Raw genomic sequence first — 26484 nt, forward strand, 5'->3', positions numbered from 1 at the left:
CCGCAGCTGATGGTGTTCCGCAACGTGGGTCGGCCGCCGGAGGAGGAGGAAGTGGAGGCGGCTCCGGAGCCCGGACCCTCAGAACTGCTGTGCCCCCGGCACCGCTGTGCCCTGGACCCCAAGGCCCTGCCGTCGGGGCTGGCGCTGGAGCGGAGCTGGGGCCCGGCAGCTGGACTAGAGGCACAGTTAGCGGCTCTGGGGCTCGGGCAGCCTGCGGGGCCGGGAATCAAGACGGTCGGTGGTTGCTGCCCGTGTCCGTGCCCCCCGCAGCCGCCCCCTCCGCAACCCCAGCCGCCTGCTGCCGCCCCGCAGGCCGGGGAGGACCCCACGGAAACAAGCGACGCGCTGCTGGTCTTGGAGGGCTTGGAATCCGAGGCCGAGAGCCTGGAGACGAACAGCTGCTCGGAAGAGGAGCTTAGCAGCCCGGGCCGCGGAGGAGGAGGGGGCGGCCGGCTTCTGCTGCAGCCCCCAGGCCCGGAATCACCCCCAGTCCCCTTCCCGCTGCAGGACTTAGTCCCTCCAGGGCGCTTGAGTAGAGGGGACCAGCAGCAGCAGCAGCCTCCCCCTCCTCCGCCTCCTCCTGGGCCCCTCCGGCCACTCGCAGGCCCTTCTCGAAAGGGCTCGCTCAAAATCCGCCTCAGTCGCCTCTTTCGCACGAAGAGCTGCAACGGTGGCTCCAGCAGTGGGGACGGGACCGGCAAGAGGCCTTCTGGAGAACTGGCCGCTTCAGCCGCGAGCCTGACGGACATGGGCGGCTCAGCGAGCCGAGAGATGGACACGGGGAGGTGAGACTGCTTAACGGACTGGCCTACAAACTTCAAATTCAGATTGTATTCCCTTTTTTATTTCTTTCTTCCCATTGCTAACATACGCTCTGCAGAGTCTTAAGATTTGGTGTCCTGGAGGATGCAGAGATTGAGGGTTGATCGAGGTGTGTGGATCCCTAGGGAGCTGTGGGAAGAGCTTTGATTCTTAAGTTTACACCCCTTGACATTTCTCAACTAGCTAGCATCATTTGAGTTTGCAGATAATTTACACCACCATCACTGCTAGCTGTTTTTTTCCTCTTTCTTTTCCAAATTGCTGCCTATTATTAACTCTGAAAATGTTTGGCCTCTGGGGCAAAAGCTTTATTGAACCCTCCTCACTCATGCATGCAGATGATGTGGAGAACTGGTGCATTTGTAGGCCAGCAATCAGCTGGGCATCTACTCAAAATGTTGTTTTCCCAATGCTGGCTTACCAGTGTCTGAGAATAGAGAAGTGATTTGCTCCCAAGCCCATGGAAGAATTCCCAGCATGAGGTGTATGTATTAGTACATCAGTTCTAAGGTAATTGGTAAGATTTCAGACTTAAGACACTGAGTTGCTTGTTTTCCTGCATCTCTGAAGAAAGGGTGGATTGCTTTCAGACATCCAGGGTTAAAGACTCTTTGTATAGAAAGCTGTAAACTTTTGTGTCAGCAAAATGAGACCTCCCTTGTGGTAACAACTGCCATTGAGGTTTGTGCTTCTGGATTCTTAGAAAGATTTGAGTTGGTTTTGGTGTGGCTTAAGTGTTAGATTCTCCAGATGTACTGGCAGCTGCAACCAGACAGATTAATTATATTGATAGCCTTACTAGAATTACTTGGGCTGCTTTTTAAAAAGATCAGTATGTCTTGAGTGCAAGCATTTAAATCTTTAAAAAGCTCCCCAGTTGATCCACCCTAGTAGTATGATCTGCACTTTGAACCACTCATCATCCATAGTTTCTCTCTTCATGTGATCATGAGTCCTCTAAGGGGAAAATGTGGGCTTCATTTTTCTGTGCTGCTCTTCTGAACAGCTGTGCCCTGGACTCATCTTGGGTATCAGGCCAAACTCAGACTCCCTAAAGAAATCAGTAGGTTGACGCATGTTGCTAGCTAGGCCAGTGTTTCAGCATTTGCCTCCCAGTTAACTCATGCTGGGAGCTCAGGATTGGAAGTTTGTGGCTGCTGAAACAAATTTTTCTGTGGTAGGTACTGCATTCCATGCTCTACTCACCAGTGGAGATGGAATTTTCGTCAGATGGGGGAGGATGGGATTGAAGCTGTGGGTAATGACATAGGATAGATAGTTAATTTTCTTGTGGTTTTTCTTGCCTTTGTTACTGTTGACCAGGACTTGGTCTAGGATTCTAGAGACGCCAAATATGAGGTGTGGCGTGAAATTAGCTGCTACTTCTAACAGATTAGAAAGACGAAAAGGCATATAATATTATACGGTTTTTTGCCTTTGGAAGCAGAATTTAATGGTCATTGGCTGCTCTGTCACCAACCCTTACACTAAGCACAATACAGATTTCTGCTGCAGAGCAAATTGGGCTGTAGCTTTGCAAAGAAGCTTAGTTCAGGGCACTGGAGAATTACATTTTTTGGTCCAGGGACTTTTTATGATGAGTTGAAGAAGAGCTAGGTATTTGTGTATAAACGTTTGGTTGACTGCTGTTAGACATAAGCATGTTATATAGAGAATATGAATGTCTAGATTCTATTTAGAACTCTTAACGTCAGCTGTGGAGGGGAAGCGAAATACGTTTTATGTTTCCCTTGTAATCTGTAAAAAGGGAGAATAGGTTATGTCTTGTTCCTACCCAAGAAGTAGAGTGAAAATGAGAGAAATTTAGAATGTTGTTTGCATTTTTAGGGAAGTATCAAGCTTGAGCTGGGTTTCCTGTTTGTCTTTTTTCTCCCCCCCCTCCCCCCACCAGGCTTAGGATTTGGTCCTGCTTGTTAGCTTTTCCACAGCTTCCTATGTGCCAGTCTTGCTGGCAGCCTCACAGCTTTGAGTCTGGCCAGGGTAGTTGTGATTTCAGTGGCTTTGCACCTCCTTTCTGAGTAAAGTCAGCCCTGCAAGGAGGAAGAATGAATTTGAATTTTTAGTTGATTCTCTTGGTTTGACTTGGTAGAACCTGAAAGCACTGAGAAATTTCAGTCTTGCCAAAGGGTATATATATGGCTTCCTCTTTATTGTTGGTTGGAGTTAATTATGGGTCTGCAGTCTTTGCTATGTAATTTGGGGCTTTTACAGTAACCTCAAGGCATAGTTCTATTTACTCTTCTCAACATCTGCCTTTCCCACAGCTGTCAACTAGAAATTGCTTTATAAATAATTGTATCAGTAACCTTAGAAAACTCTTCAGGTAAAAGGAAGCAGTGGACCCAGCAGATAGGTTTCTGTTCTGGGGACCTGGCCAGGTCTTCTGTCATGCAAATGTATGCATGCAGAGAGTTAGCCTTCATGCTTATGGACCTTGGTGTAAAAAAGAATTTTCTGTTTAGGAATACCAATCAGATTCTCTTGTCTGTTTCACATATATTGAGCTGATTGTCTTCCTTTTAATTCGATGAAAAATAACTGTTGATGTGACTTACCTTTATAAACCATCACATAGTACACACTTGGTTGGAAATGAGTACCTAGTGCATTTTTCAATATTTTGTTTTTACTAAATATTTGAAGCTGTTAGTGGCTGTCTAGGTAGTTCTGAGGTAGAGAAATGGAGACCATTTCTGTGGTGGTTTCCTATCTGTTTGTTTAGGAAAAAAAATGATAATTCTGGAAAGAGAAATAGACTGCCTTGGCATTAGTTTGGGGCCCTGCTGTTGTGGACAGACTTGGCAGACATGAGAAACCCTATTTTCTGTTCCTTGATCTTCAGATTGAAGGGAATTTTTTTGACTCATACTATGTGTGACATGGTGAGAGAAAAGGGATTTTATGATGTGGCAAAGAAGTTCTAACTTTATGTTTGGATTTTGGTTCCATCTACCGTTGGTCTTTTTTTCTATTTTTCCAAGAAGAGATTGTTGGCAGCTTACTTTTGGAATGAGCTCCCTGGCTTCAGAAATTTCTTTGTCCATTTGAGTCTTGTTCTTAAAATTCTCCTCAGTAACATCATTCCTAAGGTTTTAGACCACAGATTATGCTCCATACCTCTACATTTTCCTCAAAGTTCTCTCCAAGGTTCTTGTGTTGGTTTGTGATGGGGTTTTGGATCTGACCTTGTTGCACAGATGTCTGTGTATTGGAACTAAAAATGAACACATGGTTTTTGTGCCTGTAGCACATGAACAGACACTAGCTTATGATGTGTTGGAAATGGCACAGGCTGGCTAACTTGGCACTGTGTTCTGTAGCAGGGGCAGAGATACATTGGGGCCACAGAAGTTGGTATTTGGACATCTTGGTTTGGCAGTTCCTTTAGAAAGGAAGACTTGTAAGTCTTACAATATCAGTGGAGGTGATTATTAGATGAGAGAGAAGAGGCCTTATTGTTTGATTGATTACATTTTAGATTTTCAAGGAATTTGAAAACTGGCCAATGGTTCTAGCTGTGTATTGTCTGTGTAGTCTAATGCTTTTAAGTCCTTTTATATCATAGATCTGTTGCCGTAGAATCAGTGATTTGTAGGATGGAAATGGACAGAGACATTCTGCCTTTTTGTTACCTGCAGCGCAGGCAATGCCCAGCAGACACACAGGGCCGCCAGCTTCAGGTGGTGAACAGATCACCTGCCCTACCTACTCTGTTCTGTCTCATGAGGCATTGTTGTTAGGTGCCTTGAAGTCCAGTAAGACTCTTAACGATCCTATGAATAACAAATTTGAGCCTTGTCCTATCCTATGAGGCATAATTGCCCACTAAATCCTACTCCACCCCTCCAGACTTTCTACAGCCAACATACTAGTGACCCACTGGCAAAGTTACAGTGTAATTTTTGTACCCTATTACTTGTCAAGATATTCAGAGAAGAATAAAAATAACTTGAAAGGATAGGTAGAAGGATTGATTCAAAATACTATCAGATCTGTAGACCCAGAAAACTGTATTATAGGTTTTACTGTCCAAAACCATCACATCCACCTTAGAATGAACCTTTATTATTCAAAAACACATCATGCACCTACTTAAGAGGATATATTAAGTCGTTGTTAGTTGCAGTTGAGTCCGTTCTGACTGGGGCAACCCCAAGAGTGCGGCATAGAACTATTCCAAAGGACTGAAAAAGCTTTGACTTTTTGGATACAGATCTCCAGCCTCTGTTCTGAAGTTCCTAAGGGTGAGTCCAAACCACCAACATTTCTGGTAGTTCAACACTTAACCTATTTGCACCACCCAGGGATTCCTTTAAAATATCTATAAAACCAGACTCACTGCTGTCAAGTCAATTCCAACTCAAAGGAACCCTCTGGGGTTTCAGAAACTGTAAATCATCCTTCTTTCTTCGAGGTTTGTGGATTTGAACTGCTGACCTTTCAGTTTACAGGGAAATACATATTGCACTACACTATCAGAGGTCCCTATAAAGTTTTGATACTTATAAATAATAATAAAATGCATACATAGCTAGCCAACATTATGCTTAGTGAATAGAGTAATATCAGTACCTTTGAAGAGCCCTGTGTGTTTCTTTTTAATAACATTCCCCTTCTCTTTTCATCCCTCCACCATCCTCAATTTTATGTTAATAACTCCCTTGCTTTGGTTTTTTATAGTTGTCTAGATTGGTCTTTTCATGGATGACTGCCATTAGAATGCTCTCAGGATCCTTAAGACAGAAACAGCTTTGAGTTTTCAGTTAGGCAGTGTCTCCCTGAAGAGAGAGTGATGTTCACATATTTATTATTAGCCTTTCAGCTTCTTAGACCCTCCACCTCCCCAAGTTTCCAGCCCTGAGGCCTCCTCATTTACTCAGAAAAACCATCTTGGATCTGTAATGGCACTGCTTGGGTTTAGATTCAGATATTTCTCTTTTTTCCCAGATCCTAGAAACTATGATTTTCTTCTTCAAGATGCCGGGGCGGGGGAGAAGATGAGCTGAAGTGAGAAGGCCTCTGCAAGATGTGTACATTTGGGTACTGCCGCTCTTCAGTGCTTGGCACCGGAGCGCCTCTTCCCCAGCATGGGCAGATGGCAGAATAATGCAGTTTCCTTTGAAAAGAGGCAAACAGCCAAATGGCTGAGGTGTGAACCTTTTGAAAGGCCAGTGCTGTAGGTTTTCTACTTGCTGAGTTTAATGTTGCACCACAAATTACAAAATTCAGCTTGGAGGCCCTTCAGCCATCTTAGCGTTCAAGTCCAGTGCAATTAACTTGCTGTTCCAGCCTCTGGAATGTTGGGACTAAGCTGCAGACTGTCATGTCATGAGCTCCTTTCTTGAGCAGGGCCTGTGTGTGGTGGTGTCTTGTTGTAGCCCCGGTCCCTGTGTGCTAGTGTGGGGGTATTCACAATGGGATCCTCATTAGACTTCTCAGTGCTCAATGTGGAGAAGGTTGCAGAGGGCATTTGAGGATAGGTCTGGGCAGGGAATCACCAGAGTCTTAGCTGTTCCTGAGAAGGCCTTCATTTGATGTTCTGTTTGAAGTGAACTCTGAGATACTCAGAGATCATCTGTATTAATATAAATGTTTAAGCATATTCCAAAGTAAATAATTTTAAATAGAATTTTATTTTTACTTTTCTTACCTCCTTCCCTCCCATCCTCACCTCCCTTAACCCATTTGGTATAGTTGGTAGTTGAATAGAGTTTGTTTTGTTAAATATTTCTCAGAGTCAGACTGAGTTCTGGGATGGGATCAAATTTTTTATTAAGCTTGGTTCATTAAAGGCATAATTTATATATCTTTAAAAGCTTCCTCCCCCACCTCCTCCCTGCATCCTATCAGTCCTAATATAGCATATCTCCATCACCCAACAAGTTGTTTGCTTTTTAGTCAGGCCTCTCTGAGGTGAGTTTTTTAGTTGGACCCATTGCTGGCCAGAAAGGAGTTTGTTTTGCTTGACAAAAATAAAATTTTTGATAGAGGCTTTTGTATTTCTTTAATTTATGACAGAAAATCCAATTAACTTTCTGTTTTTTAAAAAAAAAATCTTTTCTTTTTTGTGTGTGTGCTGTCAAATTGGATCTGACCGGTACAGCAGGAGATTGTCCCTCCTTCTCTAGCAGAGCATGAGGTGTATTGGAACCACTCACCTCTGGGATTGCAGTGTACCTTCTTGCCACTAGGCCACCAGAGCTGACCAAACCAATTAAGTTTCAGTGTAACTTTTCCCAGGATATAGGATTTTCAGTCTGTTTCCCTGGAGCTGCGTCAGTCTGGGGAAGAGCTCAGGGAGGGGAAGGGGTCACCTTCTTTGAGTGTTAGACAGAGTTCTGAACCTGAGGGGGCCCATTGGTAGTGCCAGACTAGATCCATGTCAGGATATTTGTGCAGAGCACAGAGATCTGAGTGGTTGGAGGTCACTTGTGCATCCTGTAGTAGTGATGTCAAGTTCAAGTGTATTCCTTAGTTTGCTTTGGAATCTCCTACTCCTAGCGGTAGACCCAAAGGGAATCTGTTGTTCTGAGCTGGAATCTGCTCAGGGCCATCGCCTTTTTCTTGGCTTCTATATGAAAATCAGTTCTGCATCCCATTTCCTTCTTCTTGAAATGGACTTGCTAATTACCACTCTAGGTGTTTTATAAATGCACCGAGTATGGTGAGATCCAGAGGGATTACTTATTGCTTTGTGGGCTGGTGAGTTCTGTAGCCAAATTTAAGGAATTGTCTTAATTATTTCATTCCCTCCCTCTAAATTTTAAACTTTATTGCAAGAGCATTACTGACCGTAATGAGGGTTTTCTTTGTTTTTCAGTACATCTGGAATTGAGTGTTGTAGTGATTTGATTTAGATGCATACATGTTCATTTTTACCCCTTTATTTTGTGTGCTTTCTCACCCCTTAGGAAACCCAGGTTGACAAGAACTCAAAGTGCCTTTTCTCCGGTCTCCTTCAGCCCCTTGTTCACAGGTAAGTGTGATGATGTATTTCTCTTTCTTCTGACATCTGAAAGTAGAAGTGTTCTTAGACCTGTCAGGAAACATACTTGCAGGTGCATCACAGAGGGAGCTTCAGTCATGTCTGCAGTTACTTTCTTCATTCTGTGCCCGCTGGGTTTGGAGTGAGGCTATTTTTATGGCATGGAATGTGTTCTTGAGTTTGGGAGCGTAGTAGATTGAGATGGAGGCTGTTTGCTGGCAATTAGGTGGCCCCAGCAGTTATGCAGTGCTTAGTTCAGGGTCAACACATAAATTAAAAGTGGGAATTATAAATTTATAGGATCACAATGCATAAAAGACTTTTGAAGTCATACAGTTCCTGCCCCTACTTCCAGAGCCGTTGATGGATTATCTAATAAACATGATCCATGATTAGCTAGTCTATTTTTAAGGACTTTGGGTAAAGGGGGATTACATGAGCTCTTACATTCCCATTTTAGGGGCTAGCAGCTCTTGCAGCTGTTGAGTTCTTCATTGTATCTAATTTAAGTCCCTCGTCTAGCAGAGAGCAGTTACTAAAGTAGGAAAGGGGTTCAATCTCTTGGGTAACTGTTGTTTTATGGGGAACTTTCTCATAGAGAGACTTTCTGTCAGTCAAGTGTAAAACATCTCGTCAAATAATAGAAACGATCTTTACCACACTGCCTCAAGTCTCAGAATTCAGGACTTTACTGATTAAGAAGTGTTTTTGTGTTTTTTTTTCCCCTAGGTAATATCTGACCCCAAACGTTTGTATATTGTTTCACTCAAAAAGATGAAAATTATGATTTGGGAAAGGACATTTTCAGTAAGCAGGCAGTGGGACCTCTGGGTTGGTTTTTTTTTTTTTTTTTTTTTGTAAAATAGTAATGATTGAGTTATTGGAAAGTTACATGCCCACAGGGATGGACCTTCCTCCCTAAAAGAGATTTGGAGAGAAGACAGAGACCCCTATTCTTAAGTAAACTGTCATAAACTATTAGAACAAGTACCTTGGTGCCTGTAGCAGACATCTGCTATCATGGATGGACAAGAAGATCTCTGTTCTTACTCTAAACCTAGAATAAAAGAATCTTACCTTGTGGCAGTTTGTTTTCCACAAAAGAGTCTTACCCTGTGGCAGTGTGTTTTCCGCTTAATAATTGCTTCCTTCTTGAAGTAAGGGCCACCCACGTTTGTAGGTTCAGATTCAGTGTTCTTGTTTCCGACAGTCTTAGCTCACTTAAATCGCATCATTTATTTATGTGCCATACCTACTATTTAGACCTTTGTGATCCTGGCTCAAGGCAGGTGGTCACCTCAACCACTCGTCTAGGTCCTTGGTATCATTCTGGGAAGTGAGACTTTCTGTTTCTAAACTGTGGTTAAGTCTAGCACGAACTTCTAGAACTTTCACTGATGGTTTTTGGAAAAATTTTTCTCTTTATTTTGGTTAATGTTCAAGACCATTGTGAAGAGGCTGTGTTTTAAGTTCCAAAGGTCCGTCTCTTTGTCCTTTTAGAGATACTTAAAATATTAACTGTGAATCTAATTCAGGTTCCTAAGTAAGAAAAGTATGTTGGAAGTAATAACCTAAGAACCAAATTAGAGAATGACTGCCTCAGTTTTGGCGGTGAAATGAAACCAGCCAAACATGCCTATTCCTGACTTTTAACCTAAATGTTAATAAAATGTTTACTTATGACTCAAAAAGAGATGGTAGATAGGGTCTGTGGTAAAGGAAGCAATGGGAACCATGGCCAGTCTCTTCTCTCTAAGCTTACCTGACTTTAGCTGATGATGGAAATAGTTAATTTTTTAGAATTTAAATCTTTGTAACCTTAGCTATTGGAGATTGTTGCTTTCCACATTATTTTGGGCTTGTTATAAAGCCACTTAACCTTGTTCAGTGTATTGGAGGATGACATACAAGTCTGTAAAACTAGTGTGGTTTCCATTTGAATAAAGACCCTTGTTAAAAGTTAGCTTGCAAGTCACTTGCAGACTCAGAATTCTTTTTCTACATCACCTTATGGTTTTAGTGTAAAGATTCCCTTACCTTAAAACAGGGCAAAGGAATGACAAAACTTTAAAAGGGACTCTTCTGGTGCTCACAGATGGCTTTAGGCCCAGGGGAGGGTGGCTTTTGAGCTTTTTGAGAGCCCTGGACTGCTTGCCTGTCTTGCTTGCCTTTGCTTTCCTTTGTGTCAGCTTCTGCTCTGGGCAGGGTGCTTCTTAACATGCTTGCTCCGTGAATCCTTCAGGTGAAACAGTGTCGCTTGTGGACGTGGACATCTCTCAGCGGGGCCTGACCTCTCCTCATCCTCCAACTCCCCCTCCTCCTCCCCGAAGAAGCCTCAGCCTCCTAGGTATAATCTTCTCTCCCTCTCAGCCTTCCTGCCCTAGTGGGAGGGTGAGCTCTAGGAACTTGTCATTTTTGCCAGAGCCAAATAGACTTTGGGTTTCTAATAATGACCCAGTTATTACTTGCTGTCCTCCTTTCAGTGCTCCTAACATCTTCCTAAGAGGCTAAATGGGCGGGACTCTTCCATGCATGCTGTCGTATTTACTACCTGTATGATGTTTAGTATTTTTATTTATCTTTCCCTGAATCTGTTGCTACTAGACTACTGTATGACCATTCTTACATTACTGCTTTCCAAACAAAGCAAACATTAGTATAATGATTGTTACCCTCTATACAAAAGACAGGATAATGATCAGGCCATCTTGCCCGAGAGGGCAGGCTTCTAATCCTCCTCCCTCACCCCTGTTTTCACCTTGCTTGTTCTGTCCTCAGTTCTCTGAACCTTTTGCTTTTGTTCTCTCTTCTAGATGATATCAGTGGGACGCTGCCTACATCTGTCCTTGTGGCTCCGATGGGGTCTTCCCTGCAGTCCTTCCCCTTACCTCCGCCTCCTCCACCCCATGCCCCAGGTTAGCTTAGCTTGAGGCAAGACTCTGCAAGAATTGGGAGTGCAAAGTGATAAATCTTTGAAGGATGGGAGGAATCTGTATGTGGCAATATCAGTACTCTGAGAAAGCCAGAACTCCTTGGAAAAGAGGCTGAGAACTGGTTTTTCTAATTTGTTTTCTTTATGATAGTGAATCAGATTTTGTTAGGGATAAAAAGCTATTGAATTATTTTGTCTCATTGCTGCTGAGACTACAAACCTTGTGTAGTTATCACTTTAAAAATTAAATTTCAGTATAATGAGGTTTAATATGTAGCTGATTTCAAAGTTCTGTGGTTTTTCTAAGCTTTTTATATTTACTGCAGCCTTGTAAATAAGTACCCAATATTTAGTAGCCCATACCTGCTTTGCCAGCCTCCAGTGCCCCAGGAATAAAATGAATGAAATCAGCATACTTTTTTTCTTGCCTGGCAAAATCGTTACTCTTCCTGGGCAAGTAATAAGCGAGTCACTATTTCCAAGGCTGCTTTACCGGCACTTCGCCTCGAGGTGGGAGAAGTTGGAATCGCTCTAGGCTGGTGAAGCCCCTGAAGTAGTCACCTTAGTCAGGTTAGTGAGCAGCTCCCCTCTCCCTTTCCTGGGGTTCAATGCCCCCACCCATCCTTCACAGCTTACACGAACGCACACAGCTCTGTGTTCCAGCCCATCCAGCTCTTTCCCACTGCTTTGGCTCTCACCCTTTCCAGCTTAGCTTCTAATGCCTTGCCCCTCTTCAGTTAGCATCTCTGTGGGTATGGTCTGCCTGTGGTTCAAGGAGAAACAAGTGACCACCGCTCTCTTACCCTGCAGATGCATTTCCCCGGATTGCTCCCATCAGGGCAGCTGAATCCCTGCACAGCCAGCCCCCCCAGCACTTGCAGTGTCCCCTCTACCGACCTGACTCGAGCAGCTTTGCAGCCAGCCTCCGAGAGTTGGAGAAGGTAGGTGGTGCTTGAAGCCTGGCAGCTTACTTCCTCTCCTACTCTCAGTAATTCTGTACCGGGTTATCTTTTTATTGTTGTGAAAGAAAGAGTTGTTTCCTTGCCTCCATATTTATAGTGACAAAGCAGAATGCTGCTGCTATTATTAATTGCATAGAAAATTTGGAAAACAAAATTTGAACATGATGAAGAAAAGTTGTGAAGAAATTTTTCTGTTTCTGAACTGATGTTTATAGATTGATTAACCTAGTTCTTGGTAATGGAATTGCAGAATTCTTCTGTTACTTGGAGGGTTAAAAGTATTTTCAAGTCTGATGGACATTGCTAATGGTTGAGCCACGTTTAGCTACTTTTACCTCTTGAAATGAATGAGATATTCTTCTGTAATACAATTGACCTTGCTTGAAAACTTTGCCATTCTCTGTTTCTGTTAACTACTTGACCACTTCTTGTCATTGATAGTGTGGTTGGTATTGGGGTCCAATGAATTGGGAAGACGCAGAGATGAAGTTGAAAGGGAAGCCAGATGGTTCTTTCCTGGTACGAGATAGCTCTGATCCTCGTTACATCCTGAGCCTCAGTTTCCGATCACAGGGTATCACCCACCACACTAGAATGGAGCACTACAGAGGTAAGAGATTCTGAAGTTCTCATAAATTAAAACCAGTTTCAGTGTTGGCTAGTTGATTCTGAATCATAGTGACCCTGTAGTACAGAACAAAACTTAACCATGAGGTTTCCAAGGCTGTAATCTTGATGGAAGCAGATTGTCACATCTTACTTTGAGAATGACTAGTAGATTCAAGCCACCAAGTCTTTGGTTAGCAACCAAGTGCCACCAGCACTTGTTGGAGCTCCTCCATGGTATGTCAGTCAGGCTGGCTTTATGGGTCCACAATTTCACTGTTCACAGGGCAAATTGTTTTGTAATTGAGAAGTTTTCACATTTTACGATGGACTGCTAGGAGAACAAACAGATTCATCTTAGAGATGGTGAGACCAGGCTGCTCCTTGGAGGCAAGGATTCTGAAGCTTCATCTGACATACTTTGGACATACTACAAGAAGGGACCTTGGAGAAGGATGTCATGCTTTGGAGGATGGACGGACAGTGCAGGAGAGGAAGACCCTCAATGAGATGGATTCCTTGAGTGACTAGGGTAACGGGGGTAGGTGTGTCAGAGACAATAAGATTGGCACAGGATAGAGCAGGGTTTAAGGGCTATTGTGCCTAGGGTTGCTATTGGCAGGAGACCCCAACAGAGCAAAGAGCAGTCAGAGGTTGAGAATTATCAAGAGGTTTTCTAGGAAGTGAAGAGACAAGGCTCTTTAGAGGCAAGGATTCTGGAGCTTCATCTGGCATACTTTGGACATGTTGCAAGGAGGGACCAGTCCTTGGAGAGAGGAGTCATGCTTGGGAGGGTGGAGGGACAGCACAGGAGAGGAAGACCCTCACTGAGATGGATTGATTCAGTGACTGAGGTAATGGGGGTAGGCATGTTAGAGACAATAAGATTGGCATAGGATAGAGCAGGGTTTAGGGCTGTTGTACACAGGGTCGCTATTAGTTGCAGGCGACTTGATGGCACATAACCACAACCACCACATACTAAACAACACACTTATTTGGTCTGGACCATTGGTTTTTAAAATTTTTTAAAATTTTATTCTTTTTTGTGTGTGTACCGTCAAATCAGATCTGACTGGTACAGGAGGAGATTGCCCCCCCCTTCTCCGGCAGAGCATCTGGTGGATTCAAACCGCATATCTCTGGGATTGCAGTGCAGCTTCTTGCCACTAGGCCACCAGAGCTCCCCTCGTCTGGACCATTGTTGTTAAGTGAGTCGTGGGTGCCTCATAGTGACCCTATGAAGGAGAGTCCTCAACACTTGGGTGTCTTTCATCCTCTCTCCAGGTTCATAGGGTTTCCGGAGGCAAGCTATTTAGGAAGTGGATGCCAATCCTACTTTGAAGCTTGTTTTAATCGGGGAGCTCCACCCCACTCTGTCTGCATTGGGTAACCAAACATTAACACATTTGACACATTACTCAGTAAAAATCACATTAAAGAAGACAAATAAGACCTTAAAATGCCTTTCACAGGGTTAGAAGATTAGGTTTTGTTGCCACATGTTGCAAATGGCTTCCTGAATTGTGAATAAGGGATCATGGGCCTGCATTAACAGAGCCCTGAACTAGGATTAAAGGTGAGAGGCAGAAAATTTATCGGCAGAGGTCAAGATGTAGTTCGTTGATTTTCAGCATTTACAGGCACTTAGATCGTTGGTTGTGTGCACTCAGATCATCTGTGTGTGTCAGCTCTTGGCCTTTAGTTAGTTGTCTCAAGTATTTGAATACCTAAAAGTGAATATAGGAACTTATCAGATTTCAGGACCTCTTTGAGGATTTATATCACATTTATTTTTTCCTTCAATTTTTGATACTATAATTGTATGAATATAGTCTCTATATGTGTGTATAGAACAGAAAGTAAAAGTATCTTTTTATCAGTTTCCGTGTTTTACTCTCCACTTCAGAGATTTTTGCTGTTAGAAATTAGATATTAAATAGCTTTCTAGACATTTTTCCTTGATTTCCATATGTAAGCCCTTGTGTGTATAGGTATGTGTGGTTTTACAGAACATTGTGTGTCTGAATGTCTGGGGAGAACTTTCCTTTTGGACTCATTTAAATGTACTATGGTTTTTTGATAGTTCTGTGATAGACTCTATTCACCTATTAATGTTATCTTGATTATATGTATAGAGGACTTTAAGTTGTCATGTCTGCTTTTTTAAAAAAACTTGAGTTTTTCATTGTTTTTAGAAAGCCTGTCCCCCTCCTCTTTGCCTTTCATTACCTTTGTAACTTTTATAAAGGAAAACTTCAAAGGGTTAAAATTGTGAAATGTAGAGACTAAATTGAATGGATGTTAATACAGACATTGGTTTCAGTTGCTACAAGATAAGGATGTAAGAATTAGGGTCACAATTAAAAGTTTTCTTCTAAATAGAGGGTCTGAACAAGGTTATCAAAGAGACTTTCCAGAACAGACAGATAGAAAGGAAAACATACCTAGGATCATTATAGATTCTTCCAACCTTTGGTCATAGCTAAGCTTATTGTCTAGAGATACTGTTATGGATTAAATTATGTCCTCCCAAAATTGGTGTTTTAAATTCTAGCTTATGGTTATAATATCATTTGGGACTTGGGTTTCTTTGTTATGTTAATGCGACAGGATTAGTGTGTAGGGTATGTCTTGAATCAATCTTTTTTGAGATATAAAAAATGGTTAAGTGGCGGGGTGGGGAGGGCTGGGCAGGAAGAAAATTCTGTACAACAATGAATGGAAATCCAAAATCTCTGTAATGTTCATTAAAATTATTAAAATAAAATTAAATTTAAAAAAAAAAGAACAGACCCTGGAGAAAAGACATTTTGGTTGGTAGGAGGTCTTTATAGAAGAGGAGGAATTTCTTTGAGGAGGATTGGCTGCAACAATAAACTCAATATAGGAATGAAAAAAAAATGGTTAAGCAAGAAAAAGAAAAGATGGGAGACCAGAGATGTCAGGTCACAGGAAAATCACTCAGAAGCAGAAGCTCAGAAAAGAGACAAGGACCGTTTTCTAGAGCAGAGAAAAAAAAAGCCTTTCCCTAAGGCCAGCTCCCTGTACTAAATTGTTAGAAAGTAAATTTCTGTTTGTTATGTAGTTCTCTCTCTTTTTTTTTTTTAAATAATCTTACTATTTTTTGTGTGTGTACCATCAAACTGGATCTGACTGGTAAAGGAGGAGATTGTCCCTCCTTCTCTAGCAAAGGATCTGGTGGATTCAAACCACACACCTCTGGGATTGCAGTACAGCTTCTTGCCACTAGGTCACGAGAGCTTACCTGTAGTAGTTCTCTTACAGCAGCACTTTTATTTTTTTTTTTCCAAACTAACAAATGACCTTTATTATTCACCAGACCCTGTGATAGGAACAGGGGATACAGTTATTGGTCAAGGCAGACTCCATCTTTTTTATCGATTATGTATCTTACAGCAGCATTTTAATAACTTAAGATAGAATTTGGTACTGGAAAAACAGGACACTAACACATTCCTGAAATATGAAAGTGGTTTTTGGAATTAGGTAATGGGTAAGTGCTGAAACAGTTTTAAGGTGTTCTGTTAACAGTTTTAATAGACCAAAGGTGCTAAGTTTAAAGACCAAGTTGTGCCTGATCCAAACACATGATATTTTCAGTTGTTTATTATATATCTATAAGTTGGGTAGTGAATAAGAATGGCAAAAGAATTGATGCCAATTGATGCTTTAAATTGTTTTGGCAAAAGAGTATTTGTAAAAAGACAAGAGCCATGTGAGGAGGGCCATATCTGACTTTTACCAACTTCGCAAAGGGGAATTGTCCCTGTCAACACCACCGACAAAACCAATTCCCAGAGGTAAGACATGTCCTCCATGTTTAATGTTCCAGCCATGTTTAGAAACTTTCTTATGAAACAGACTGACTTCCCCCACCCCAGATTACTTTTACTGGCTTTTTTTCTCTTTGGCTAGGATTGGAAACTTGTGATTATTATTGGTAGTAGAGCTGTGTGTCTTCCCTCTCTCAGCCATGTGCTGCTGAATTTGTTTGTGTTTACTTTTTGTGTAGAACACTAAGTTGCATTTAGGTCAGCAAAACTTTGTCCATAGTTTCCTCTGCCTCCATCTGTTCATAGAGAAGTGCATGAAGGGAAGATGTAAGAATAACTGTGTGATTCCACTACAACCATGGGTGTTGATTATATATAAAATTAAAATCTTTATAATGTCAACCTTTTCTCCATTTATCATGACCTGTTGGTCCAGTTGTGGGGATTTTTTTTTCCTAGATGTTGAATTATAAAACATACTAAAGTCTTTGATCTTTTTTTAAATAAATATTCCTAGTCCATGAAGGAATTTTTTTTTCTCTCTCTCTCTTCAGAGAGGAAAGAGAGCTGGTGGGGAGGGGTGGGCAGGGAGAAAATTGCGGCAATGACTGAATGGAAATCCAAAAACTCTGTAAAAAAAAATTCCTAGTCTTTAAAAAAAATAACTGTGTGATAGGTTGCTTCCTATTTTCTACCTGTTCCTAAAAATAAAGCAGAAATGCAAACACAAATATTTCCTAGTGAAATATTTTGATAAAATATTGAAATGGTAAATGATTGGCCATGAGAGTGATGCATAAATACTTGACCTTTAAGTTCTTGATAGGTGAGATACCAGCAGTGAGAGCTCTTTTAGATGATTCTCCAATTACTTCTTCTTCAAAGAGTCTTTTCTTTCTTGAATAAATAGAATTTTTAATGACAGCCTTGTGGGTATTTCAGTTTCTAGTTAGCAATGGAACATTTGTCTCCATCTTTTTTAGGTGATACTGTAAGAGTAACTAGAGATACTCAAATTAGCAGTTCTCTCGAGCAGTTAGTATCCCATTTTAGTGTATCTTTTGTGGGTGATTCCTTTGGACCTAGTACTTTAGTTTTGTTTTCTAAGTTGTAAGAATTCTGATTTTCTTTTCACTGTGGGACTTTAGTGTTTGAAATGTATTTAGGGTATAGGATTTTGGAAGCTAAAGACAGAATTTGCTTTTCTGTTGCAAACACACACAGATACAAAGTGAGACTCAAAAACCTGTGCTATTTCTGTCTTTGACTATTCTCAGAATAGTTGAAAACTAGATTTTTGACAGAGGGACATAGCATTTAAACTTTGTTTTGCTTTTTTTTAACTTTGTGATTTGGAAAGTTTTACACAGCAAACCAATGTCCCACTCAGCACATTTTCTTTATGCTAGTTGCAGTCCCGTTAATATAACAGCATTCTTCCCACTTCCTTCCTAGGTTCCCTTTTTCCATTTGTCCCATCTTGCTTTGCTTTTGTGCACATGCTGCCCCTTTGTCTTTATAGTTGATAATTCTTAGGACCACGTTCCTCAGAGGTATTATTGTTCACATCACATACCTATCTCTTATCTGACTGGAGGTCTTCTCCAGGAGTGAGCTCTGTTCCAGGTGGAGAGGATTTTTATAGTTTTTCCAGAAATCTTTAGTATGTGACGATAGGATTAATTTTTCTATGTTATACACTTTTTCTTTATCTTTTAGGACTTGAATTTATTATTTACTTAATCAAAATCTTGTTAAGGCCTAGGTTAAAATGTAGGTTACTACATCGTATTAAAGGGAACATCTTTCTTCCCCATAATGTAGTGTGTGTCTTTGATGTCCTTTGTCTAATTCAGCTTATCCACAAAAGTTATTGAAGTATTCAAACCAGATTTGCAGACCTTTCTGAAGTGAGCTTTACATTTTTATTTCTTAATTTTCCACTGATAGGAACCTTCAGCCTTTGGTGTCACCCGAAGTTTGAAGATCGCTGTCAATCAGTGGTAGAATTCATTAAGAGGGCCATCATGCACTCCAAGAATGGAAAGTTTCTCTATTTCTTGAGATCCAGGGTTCCAGGTAAGATTTCCAGATAAATTATACTAATGCTAAAAAGAGAAGAAAAAAACAAAGTAAAAAGAAAAAGAGCCTAAAAAAACCTAAGCAAAATCAATATGCTGAAGGATTCATGTACAAAAACCATGTGACTGTGCTAAAAATAGTTACTAAAATAAGCAGGGGGGGAAAAATAATTTTGAAAGTGTGATTTTGCTTACCTGACAACATGAATGAGCAAACTGATCCCACCTCTAGTGTCTAGGCATCATGTGAGTGTCTGATATTTAGAGATGGATTGGTTTTTTTGTTTGTTTGGTTTTTGTTCCTAATCTAAACATATTGGTCTTGAAATGGGAACCAAAGAGATAAGAGCTCTAAGATCACTTTTGCAGGGACAGGGAAGGCAAAATAATGTGTATTAGAATGGCAATAATGAGTGTCAAGGGGACCAAGACTCCTTTTCATTTGGGCACACTGGGCAGTTCCTGTCCCTGCCACTGTAGTCATTCAGTCTCCTTGCCTGTTAGATAGGGAGCTATCTGTATCATCACCATTAAAAGAAAGAAGAGATAATATGGAGGGACCTGCTTTTATGTTGTTGAGAAAAGTAAATTAAGGACATGCATATTAATATGAAGAATATGTAAGATACAAAGGAACAGAACTTAAAATGAGAATTTCATGCTTTCTCCTAAATCAAATAAAGATTCTTAAACAAGGTGCCAAGAAATTGCTCTAAAAAGTAAAGTTGGAGAGAAGCCTCAGGCAGAACATCACTAACAGGATTGAGCCCAGGTTATAGGATGTTTTTTATGATCTTGGTGATTTAAATAAGGCATGACAGAGTGTGAACTGTATTAATTCTCACTTCTTTGGTATTTGCTCAAGTGCTGTCAACACAGCTGGAGCTTATGCAGTTGACTTAGTTAAAGGGAAAAGTTAGTGTTTTTTCCTACTAGAATTGCCTCTGTTTATAAAGTTATGGCTTTTAAAAAACATCAAAAGTGATCTGTGTTACTGAATAACAAAAATAAGTCTCATCTCTGCCCTCAGAGAGCTCACAACCTTGAAGGGACGGTTAGGAGACAAAGGCAAAAGCACATATTAAATAAATGAACAAAGAAAGAGTAATCAACCCTGTTGTGGGTATATTAGAAAGCTCTCAAAGTGGTTCTTGACACGAGTACTTAGCTAATTTACTGATATTGGAGAACTTCATGGAATTGTATTGCTTCATCCAAAGGTATGTCTTTTCAGTTAAGTATAATATATTTAAATCTGCAAAAATTAAGGTTCCTGAAACTGCATTAAGGCTGGAGCTCTTAAGTACTTTGGACATATTATCAGGAGGTACCAGTCATGCATGGTAAAGTAGAGGGTCAGCAAAAAAAAAAAGAGGAAGACCCTCAATGAGGTGAACTGACATGGTTGTTACAGTGGGTTCACATGTAGCAATGACTGAGGATGGCACAGGACAAGGCATTGTTTTGTTCTGTTAGGGATGGGGTCACTGTGAGTCAGAATTGACTTCTTGGTACTTCAAAACAACATTCATTGCAGATACCTATTTTGAAAAACAAATGGTGATTATCCATGTAGACTTTACGTGGATACATAAGGTATCCTACATAAGTATCCCTTATGATGGGCTACATAGGAAACAGACTGACTACATCTGTGGAAAGAGTCAGTGGAGAAGCTCACATCCAGGGCATCATCTATGATGAAAACAAAAAGTTACCGCAAAGATGGGAAAAGAGAAAAAGTGACAATGGATGTCAGAAGAGACTCTGAGACTTGCAACTGGGACATAGAGAGGCCAAAGGAAGAAATGCTGAAGTAAGAGAGCTGAGCAGAAGTTATTAAAGGACAGCTTAAGGAGAAAAAGTAAAGTAGTAATACAAAATGTACAGACAAGAAAGGGCACACCTGGCCTTTCTTAAAGCTGAAAGAACTAAAGAAAAAATTCAAGCCTCAAGTTCTAATACTGACAGATCCTGTAGGGAAAATATTGATTGAATCAGTGGAAAAAGCATCAAAAGAAATTAGAAGGCTTGGGGAGGGGAAGCAGAGGGAGAGGGAGTAAAATGTGCAATAATAAACGAATGAATGAATGAAAATCTAACTTTTCTGTAAACTTTTGTTAAAATTATAACTAAAATAAAAAATTTACTTAAAAAAAAAAGAAGTTAGAAGGAATATACAGAGTCACTGTACCAAAAATAATTGAACACAGAACCATTTCAGAAAATAGAGCATATGATCCAGAACCAATGGTAATGAAGTTCAAGCTGAACTGAAGGCATTGCAAAAAATAAGCCCCTACCACAACAAGATAAAGATGGCTGTTGTTGTTATGTGCCGTCGAGTTGCTTGCGACTCATAGTGACCCCATGTACAACAGCCCTAAACTCTGCTCTGTCCTGTGCCAATTGCACTGTCTCTGACACACCCATCCTGATTACCCCAATCACTGAACCAGTCCACCTCATAGAGGGTCCTCCCCTCCTGCACTGTCCCTCCACCCTACCAAGCATGATGTCCCACTTCAAGGATGGTCCCTCCTTTTTTTTATTATTATTATTAAATTTTATTAGTTTCAATGAACATTCACAGGGATTCTGGGCTTTCACTCCTTCATTGCTGCACCATTCTCTCCACCCTCCTCCCCAGTTTGTTCTTCCCTGCCATCCGAATGTCTGTTTTAATTGTCCAGTTGCCACAGTGCTTGTCAAAGTCAGTTCTGATTAATCTCCTTTGTCGGTGTGTCCTTTGCCATTCCCTATCACTCCTCCCTGAGAGAGACTTCACCCTGATTCATAAGGAAAAGGGGATGGCGTATTCTCTTAGCTACTTCCTGCTGAAAAGGGACGCTGTGGGTTTCAGGGTGAAGATCTTCTCTCACTACTCTAAAGGGCCCCTTTGGCAGTAGGAAACACATAGACTATTATGGAGATTGATTTTGGAATTTAGATGCACTCTTATTGATTGTGCTTGGCCGTACATGTTCATATCCTTGAAGATGTATCATGGGGGTGTTGCAACCTAGAAGACACAAATTTGACTAACAAGTTATAAGTACATGAGTCAAAAATTATGGAAAAGTAAAAGAAAAGATTCTTTCATTGTTTTACAAACCCTCCCCCAGGTCCCCTCCACCATGTAGGCCTCGCTCTAGACTCCTGTGATGACAGAAATACCTAGTCACATATCTCTTTTAAACAGTTTTCTCCCTCCTCTGTTTCAGTGCAGTATACATTATTGAACCAGATGGTCCCTCCTTACAACATGTCCAAAGTATGTTACACGAAGCCTCAGAATCCCTGCCTCCAAGGAGCCACCCGGTTTAACCCTCTCCAAGATGAATCTTTTTTTTCTTAGCAGTCCTCAATACTCTTCTCCAGCACCACAGCTCAAAGGTATCAACTCTCCCTCTGTCTTTCCTAGTCATTGTCCAACTCTCTGATGCATAGCAAGTGATTGCAAAGACCATGGCCTATATCAGACCCACCTTAGTCTCCAGAGACACCATTGTTCTTCTGTACTTTGGAGAGGTCCCTAACAGCAGACTTTCCCATCGCAATAAGTCTTTTAATTTCCTGGCTGCTGGTGCCAAGAGTGTTGACTGTGGAGCCCAGCAAACTAAAGCTGTGAACAGTCTTAATCCCTTCACCATCTATCCTTATACTGCTAATTGGCCCAGTGGTGAGAATCTTTGTCTTCTTGACATTGAGCCTCAATCCATATTGAAGGCTGCTCAATATCAGCTATGAAAAGTAGGCCAGGAGCTGATTGTGGAACATACTACCAACTACTCATATGCAAGTTCAAGCCAAAGCTGAGGAAAATGAAACCGAATCCACGGGAACCAAAATATGACTTTGAGTCTATCCCACGTGAATTTCAGAACCATCTCAGGAACAGGTTTGAGGCCTTGAACACTAATGGCGAAGACTGGATGAGTAGTGGGAGGATATCATCCAGGAAGAGTGCAAACAGTCATTACAAAGACAGAGAAGGAAGAAAAGACCAAAATGGATGTCAGAAGAAACTCTGAATATTGCACTGGAGTGCAGAGAAGCTAAAGCAGAAGGAAGAATTCAGGATACTAAAGAGCTGAACAGAAGATTTAAAAATTCAGCGCGGGATGACAAAGATAAACAACCCAATTGAAAAAGGGGCACAAGATATGAACAGACATTTCACCAAAGAAGCCATTCATATGGCCAACAAGCACATGAAGAAATGTTCCAAATCCTTAGTTCTAAGAGAGATGCAAATCAAAACAACTATGTGATATCACTTCACCCCAATAACAACAGCAAAATTCAACAGAACAGCAAACAATAAATGCTGGCGAGGTTGTGGAGAAACTGGAACCCTTATTCATTGTTGGTAGGAGTGTAAAATGGTGCAACCACTAATGCAACAATGAATGAATGGAAACCCAAAATCTCTGTAAATGTTCATTAAAATTAATAAAATTTAATTTTAAAAAACCAAAAAACAAACAAAAAAACCCAATAAAAATAATTGTTGCTGTTGTTAGTAAGAAAAAAAAATGGTGCAACCACTGTGGAAGGCAGTATGGAGCGTTCTCAAAAAAGTTGGAAATAAAAATACCGTTTGATCCAGCAGTTCCGCTATTGGGAATATATCCTCAAGAAATGAGAACTGCCACCCAAGCAGATATATGCACACCAACAAACGAATAGATAGAGAAGTTGTGGTATATTCACACAGTGAAATACTATGTAGCATTGAAAAACAAGGAACTCACGAAATATTATACAAAATGGGTGACCCTGGAGGACTTTATGCTGAGTGAAAGATCTCAGTCACAAAAGGACAAATGCTGCATATTGCCACTGTTATAAAACAGGACTGACATCAGGTTTTGGGAGAAGTGAAAAGTGGGGATAAAAAATGAGACAACTATTTAAAAGGGAAAAATGATTTAGTATTATTTGTATGACAAGAGTGCAGAGTAAGAGCTGCATGGTAAAGTGGACTGGAGGGACAGATTATTTAACAATGAAAGAATTTTTTTTTCAAAGAGGGGAGAAGGGTGGGGAGGGAGGAAAATGTTCAACAATTAGTGAATGGAAATCCAGGTTCTCTATAAACTTTCATTAAAATCTCAATAAAAAAGAGAAATAATAAAAAAAAACAAGTCCCCAAGAATTGGTGGAATACCAATTGACATATTTCAACAAACAGATACAGTATTGGATATACTCACTAGCCTATGTCAAGAAATTTAGAAGACAGCTCATAAATTGACTGGTAAAGATCTGGTATTTGTTCTTATTTCTCCCAAAAAAATGATGCAACAGAATGTGAAAAATACAGAACATTGTCATTCATATCACATGCAGTTAAATCTTGCTCTGAAGACTATTGAAAAATGGGTAGAAGAGCCTATCAAAAGGGAGCTGTCAGAAACTCAAGCTGGATTCAGAAGATGCTGTGGAATGAGAATGCTGATGTCAGATAAATCAAGAATGCCAAAAAAATGTAAAGAATGCCAGAAAAATGTCCACTCATGTTTTATTAACTATATACAAAGGCAGGTGTGTGGATCATAACTAATTAGAATAACATTGAGAATAATGGAAATTCCAAAACACTTAATTGTGCTCATGAGAAACCTATACCTAGACCAAGAAGCAATTGTTAGAATAGAACAAGGGAACACTGAATAGTTTAAAATGAAACCTATACCTAGTGTTTGTGCATATAAGAAAAATCTGCTAATGCCACTTTTATTCAACTTTGTGCACTAACAGCTAAAGCCAGAGAAGAGGAAATTGAAGATTTCTACCAATTCTTTTCTTTTTTTTTCTCTTGCGGTTTGTTTTGTTTTGTTTTTTGTTTCTTTTTCCTCTTGTTGTGGACTTTTGGATAGGATCTGACTTGCACAGGAAGAGATTGCCCCTCTTTCTCCAGCATAGTGTCTAGTAGATTTGAACCATGCACCTTTGAGAATGCAGCACAACTTTTTGCCACTAGGCCACCAGAGCTCAAATTTCTACCAACTTCTGCAGGCTAAAATTGACCAAACATGCAATCAAGATGCATTAATAATTATAGATGACTGGAAGTGGAAACAATATAAAAGGAATGGTAATTGGAAAATATGGGCTCAGTGACAAAAATGAGGCTGGAGAAGGAATGATTGGATTTTGTATGTGCAGTGATTTATTAATTAGAAATACCTTTTTTAAAAAAAATTTTTCTATTAATTTGTGTGTGTGTTCCGTCAAATCAGATCTGACCGGTACAGGAGGATATTGCTCCTCCTTCTCCAGCAGAGCATCTGGTGGGTTCGAACCGTATACCTCTGGGATTGCAGTGTAGCTTCTTGCCACTAGACCACCAGAGCTCCCCTGCAACTACCTTTTTTAAGAAACACAAATGGTGACTTTATACATGAACCTCATATGATGAACTGCACAGGAATAAAATTGATTACATCTTTGGAGCAATCATTGCAGAAACTCAATATCAGCATTCAAAACCACGTCAAGTTTTGCTGACTGTGCAACAGACCATCAATTACTTATATGCAAGTTCAAACTGAAGCTGAAAAAAAGTAAAACAAGTCCATAAGAAACAAAAATATGACCTTGAGTCTATCCCACCTGAATTTAAAAATCATCTCAAAAATAGTTTGAGGCAATCAGCACTAATGATAGAAGACCAGAGGAATTCTAGGATGACCTCAAGGATATCATCCATGGAGAGAGCAAAAGGTCACTCCATAGACAGAGAAAGGAAAGACCAAAAGGAATATCAGAAGAGACTCTAAAAATGACATTAGAATATCAAGAAACCAAAAAACAAAGGGAAGAGATGTAGAAGTTAAAAAGTTGAAGGGAGCTGTGGTGGCCTAGTGGCAAGAAGGTGCATTGCAATCCCAGAGGTTCACGTTCGAATCCACCAGATGATCTGCTGGAGGAGGGGCAATCTCCTTCTGTACCAGTTAGATCTGATTTGATGGTACACACATAAAAAATAATAAAATAAATATAAAAAAAGGAAAAAAGGTCAACAGAATATTTCAAAGGGCAGCTCAAGAAGACAAAATATAGTATAACAGAATGTGCAGAGAGCTGGAGTTAGAATAAAAAGAGAAGAACTTGCTCAACATTTCTCAAGTGGAAAGAATTGAAAAACAAATGGAATAGTGAGAAATCTTATGGACAAAATCTTCAGTGATCCACGAAGCATCAAAAGAAGGTGGAGGGAATACATAGTCACTATACCAAAAAGAATTGATCGACACTGAAATATTTCAGAAGTAGCATATGATCAAGAGTCAATGGAAATGAAGTTCAGGCTGCACTGAAAGCATTGGCAAAATATAAGGTTCCAGGAATCCACCGGATACCAGTTGACATGTTTCAACTAACAGATTTAACCATGGATGTGCCATATTTCAACTAACATATGCAACCCTGCCACCAGTCTTTGCCAGGAAGTTTGGAAGACAGCTACCTGGCATCCTGATGGCAAAGAGATCTGTATTTGTTCCCATTCACAAAAAGTAGATCCAACAGAATGTGAAAATGACTAAACAATATAATTAATACCACATAGAACTGCCAGAAGTCCAGGCTGGGTTTAGAAGGGGTCGTGGTACTAGGGATATTGTAGCTGATGTCAGATGGATCTTAGCTGAAAGCAGAGAATACCAGAAAAATGTCTATCTGTGTTTCATTGATTATGCAAAGGCATTTGACTGTGTGGATCACAATAAACTGTGGCTGACTCTGAGAAGAATGGGAATCCCAGAGCATTTAATCGTGCTAATGCGAAACCTATACTTGGACCAAGAGGCAGTCAGTCGTCAGAACAGAGCAGGGCAACACTGCATGGTTCAAAATTGGGAAGGGTGTACGCCAGGGATGTGTCCTATCTCCATACCTTTTCAACCTGTATGCAGAGCAGATTATCTGAGAGGCTGGGCTCTATGAGGAGAAGCGTGGCATTAGGATTGGTGGAAGATCTATCAACAATCTCCATTATGCAGATGACACAACCCTGCTCACTGAAACTGAGGAGGACCTCATGCACTTACTGCAGAGGGTCAAGGACTGCAGCCTTCAGTATGGACTGAGGCTCAATGTCAAGAAGGACAGATTCTCACCACTGGACCAATGGGTAGCATCAGGGTGGATGGCGAAGAGATTGAGATTGTTCACAGCTTCAGTTTGCTTGGCTCCACAGTTAACACTCTTGGCACCAGCAGCCAGGAAATAAAAAAAACGTATTGTGGTGGGAAAGTCTGCTGTTAGG

General features: G+C 40.7%; 1 protein-coding gene across 1 annotated transcript in view; it reads left to right on the forward strand.

Annotated features, from left to right (window-relative positions):
- The first annotated feature begins 9 nt into the window (after window positions 1–9).
- The window catches only part of SOCS7 (suppressor of cytokine signaling 7), a 39878-nt gene continuing 13403 nt past the window's right edge, over window positions 10–26484 (forward strand). Inside the window, exons 1-7 of the mRNA XM_006889362.1 lie at window positions 10–785; window positions 7755–7819; window positions 10071–10175; window positions 10642–10743; window positions 11571–11701; window positions 12164–12332; window positions 18076–18204. Of these exons, the coding sequence (XP_006889424.1) occupies window positions 10–785; window positions 7755–7819; window positions 10071–10175; window positions 10642–10743; window positions 11571–11701; window positions 12164–12332; window positions 18076–18204 (1477 nt within the window). The remainder of the gene's footprint in view (window positions 786–7754; window positions 7820–10070; window positions 10176–10641; window positions 10744–11570; window positions 11702–12163; window positions 12333–18075; window positions 18205–26484) is intronic.

The sequence above is a fragment of the Elephantulus edwardii genome, unplaced genomic scaffold (genome assembly GCF_000299155.1).
Source record: "Elephantulus edwardii isolate Elephantulus edwardi_28Jun2011 unplaced genomic scaffold, EleEdw1.0 scaffold00077, whole genome shotgun sequence".
NCBI lineage: Eukaryota > Metazoa > Chordata > Mammalia > Macroscelidea > Macroscelididae > Elephantulus > Elephantulus edwardii.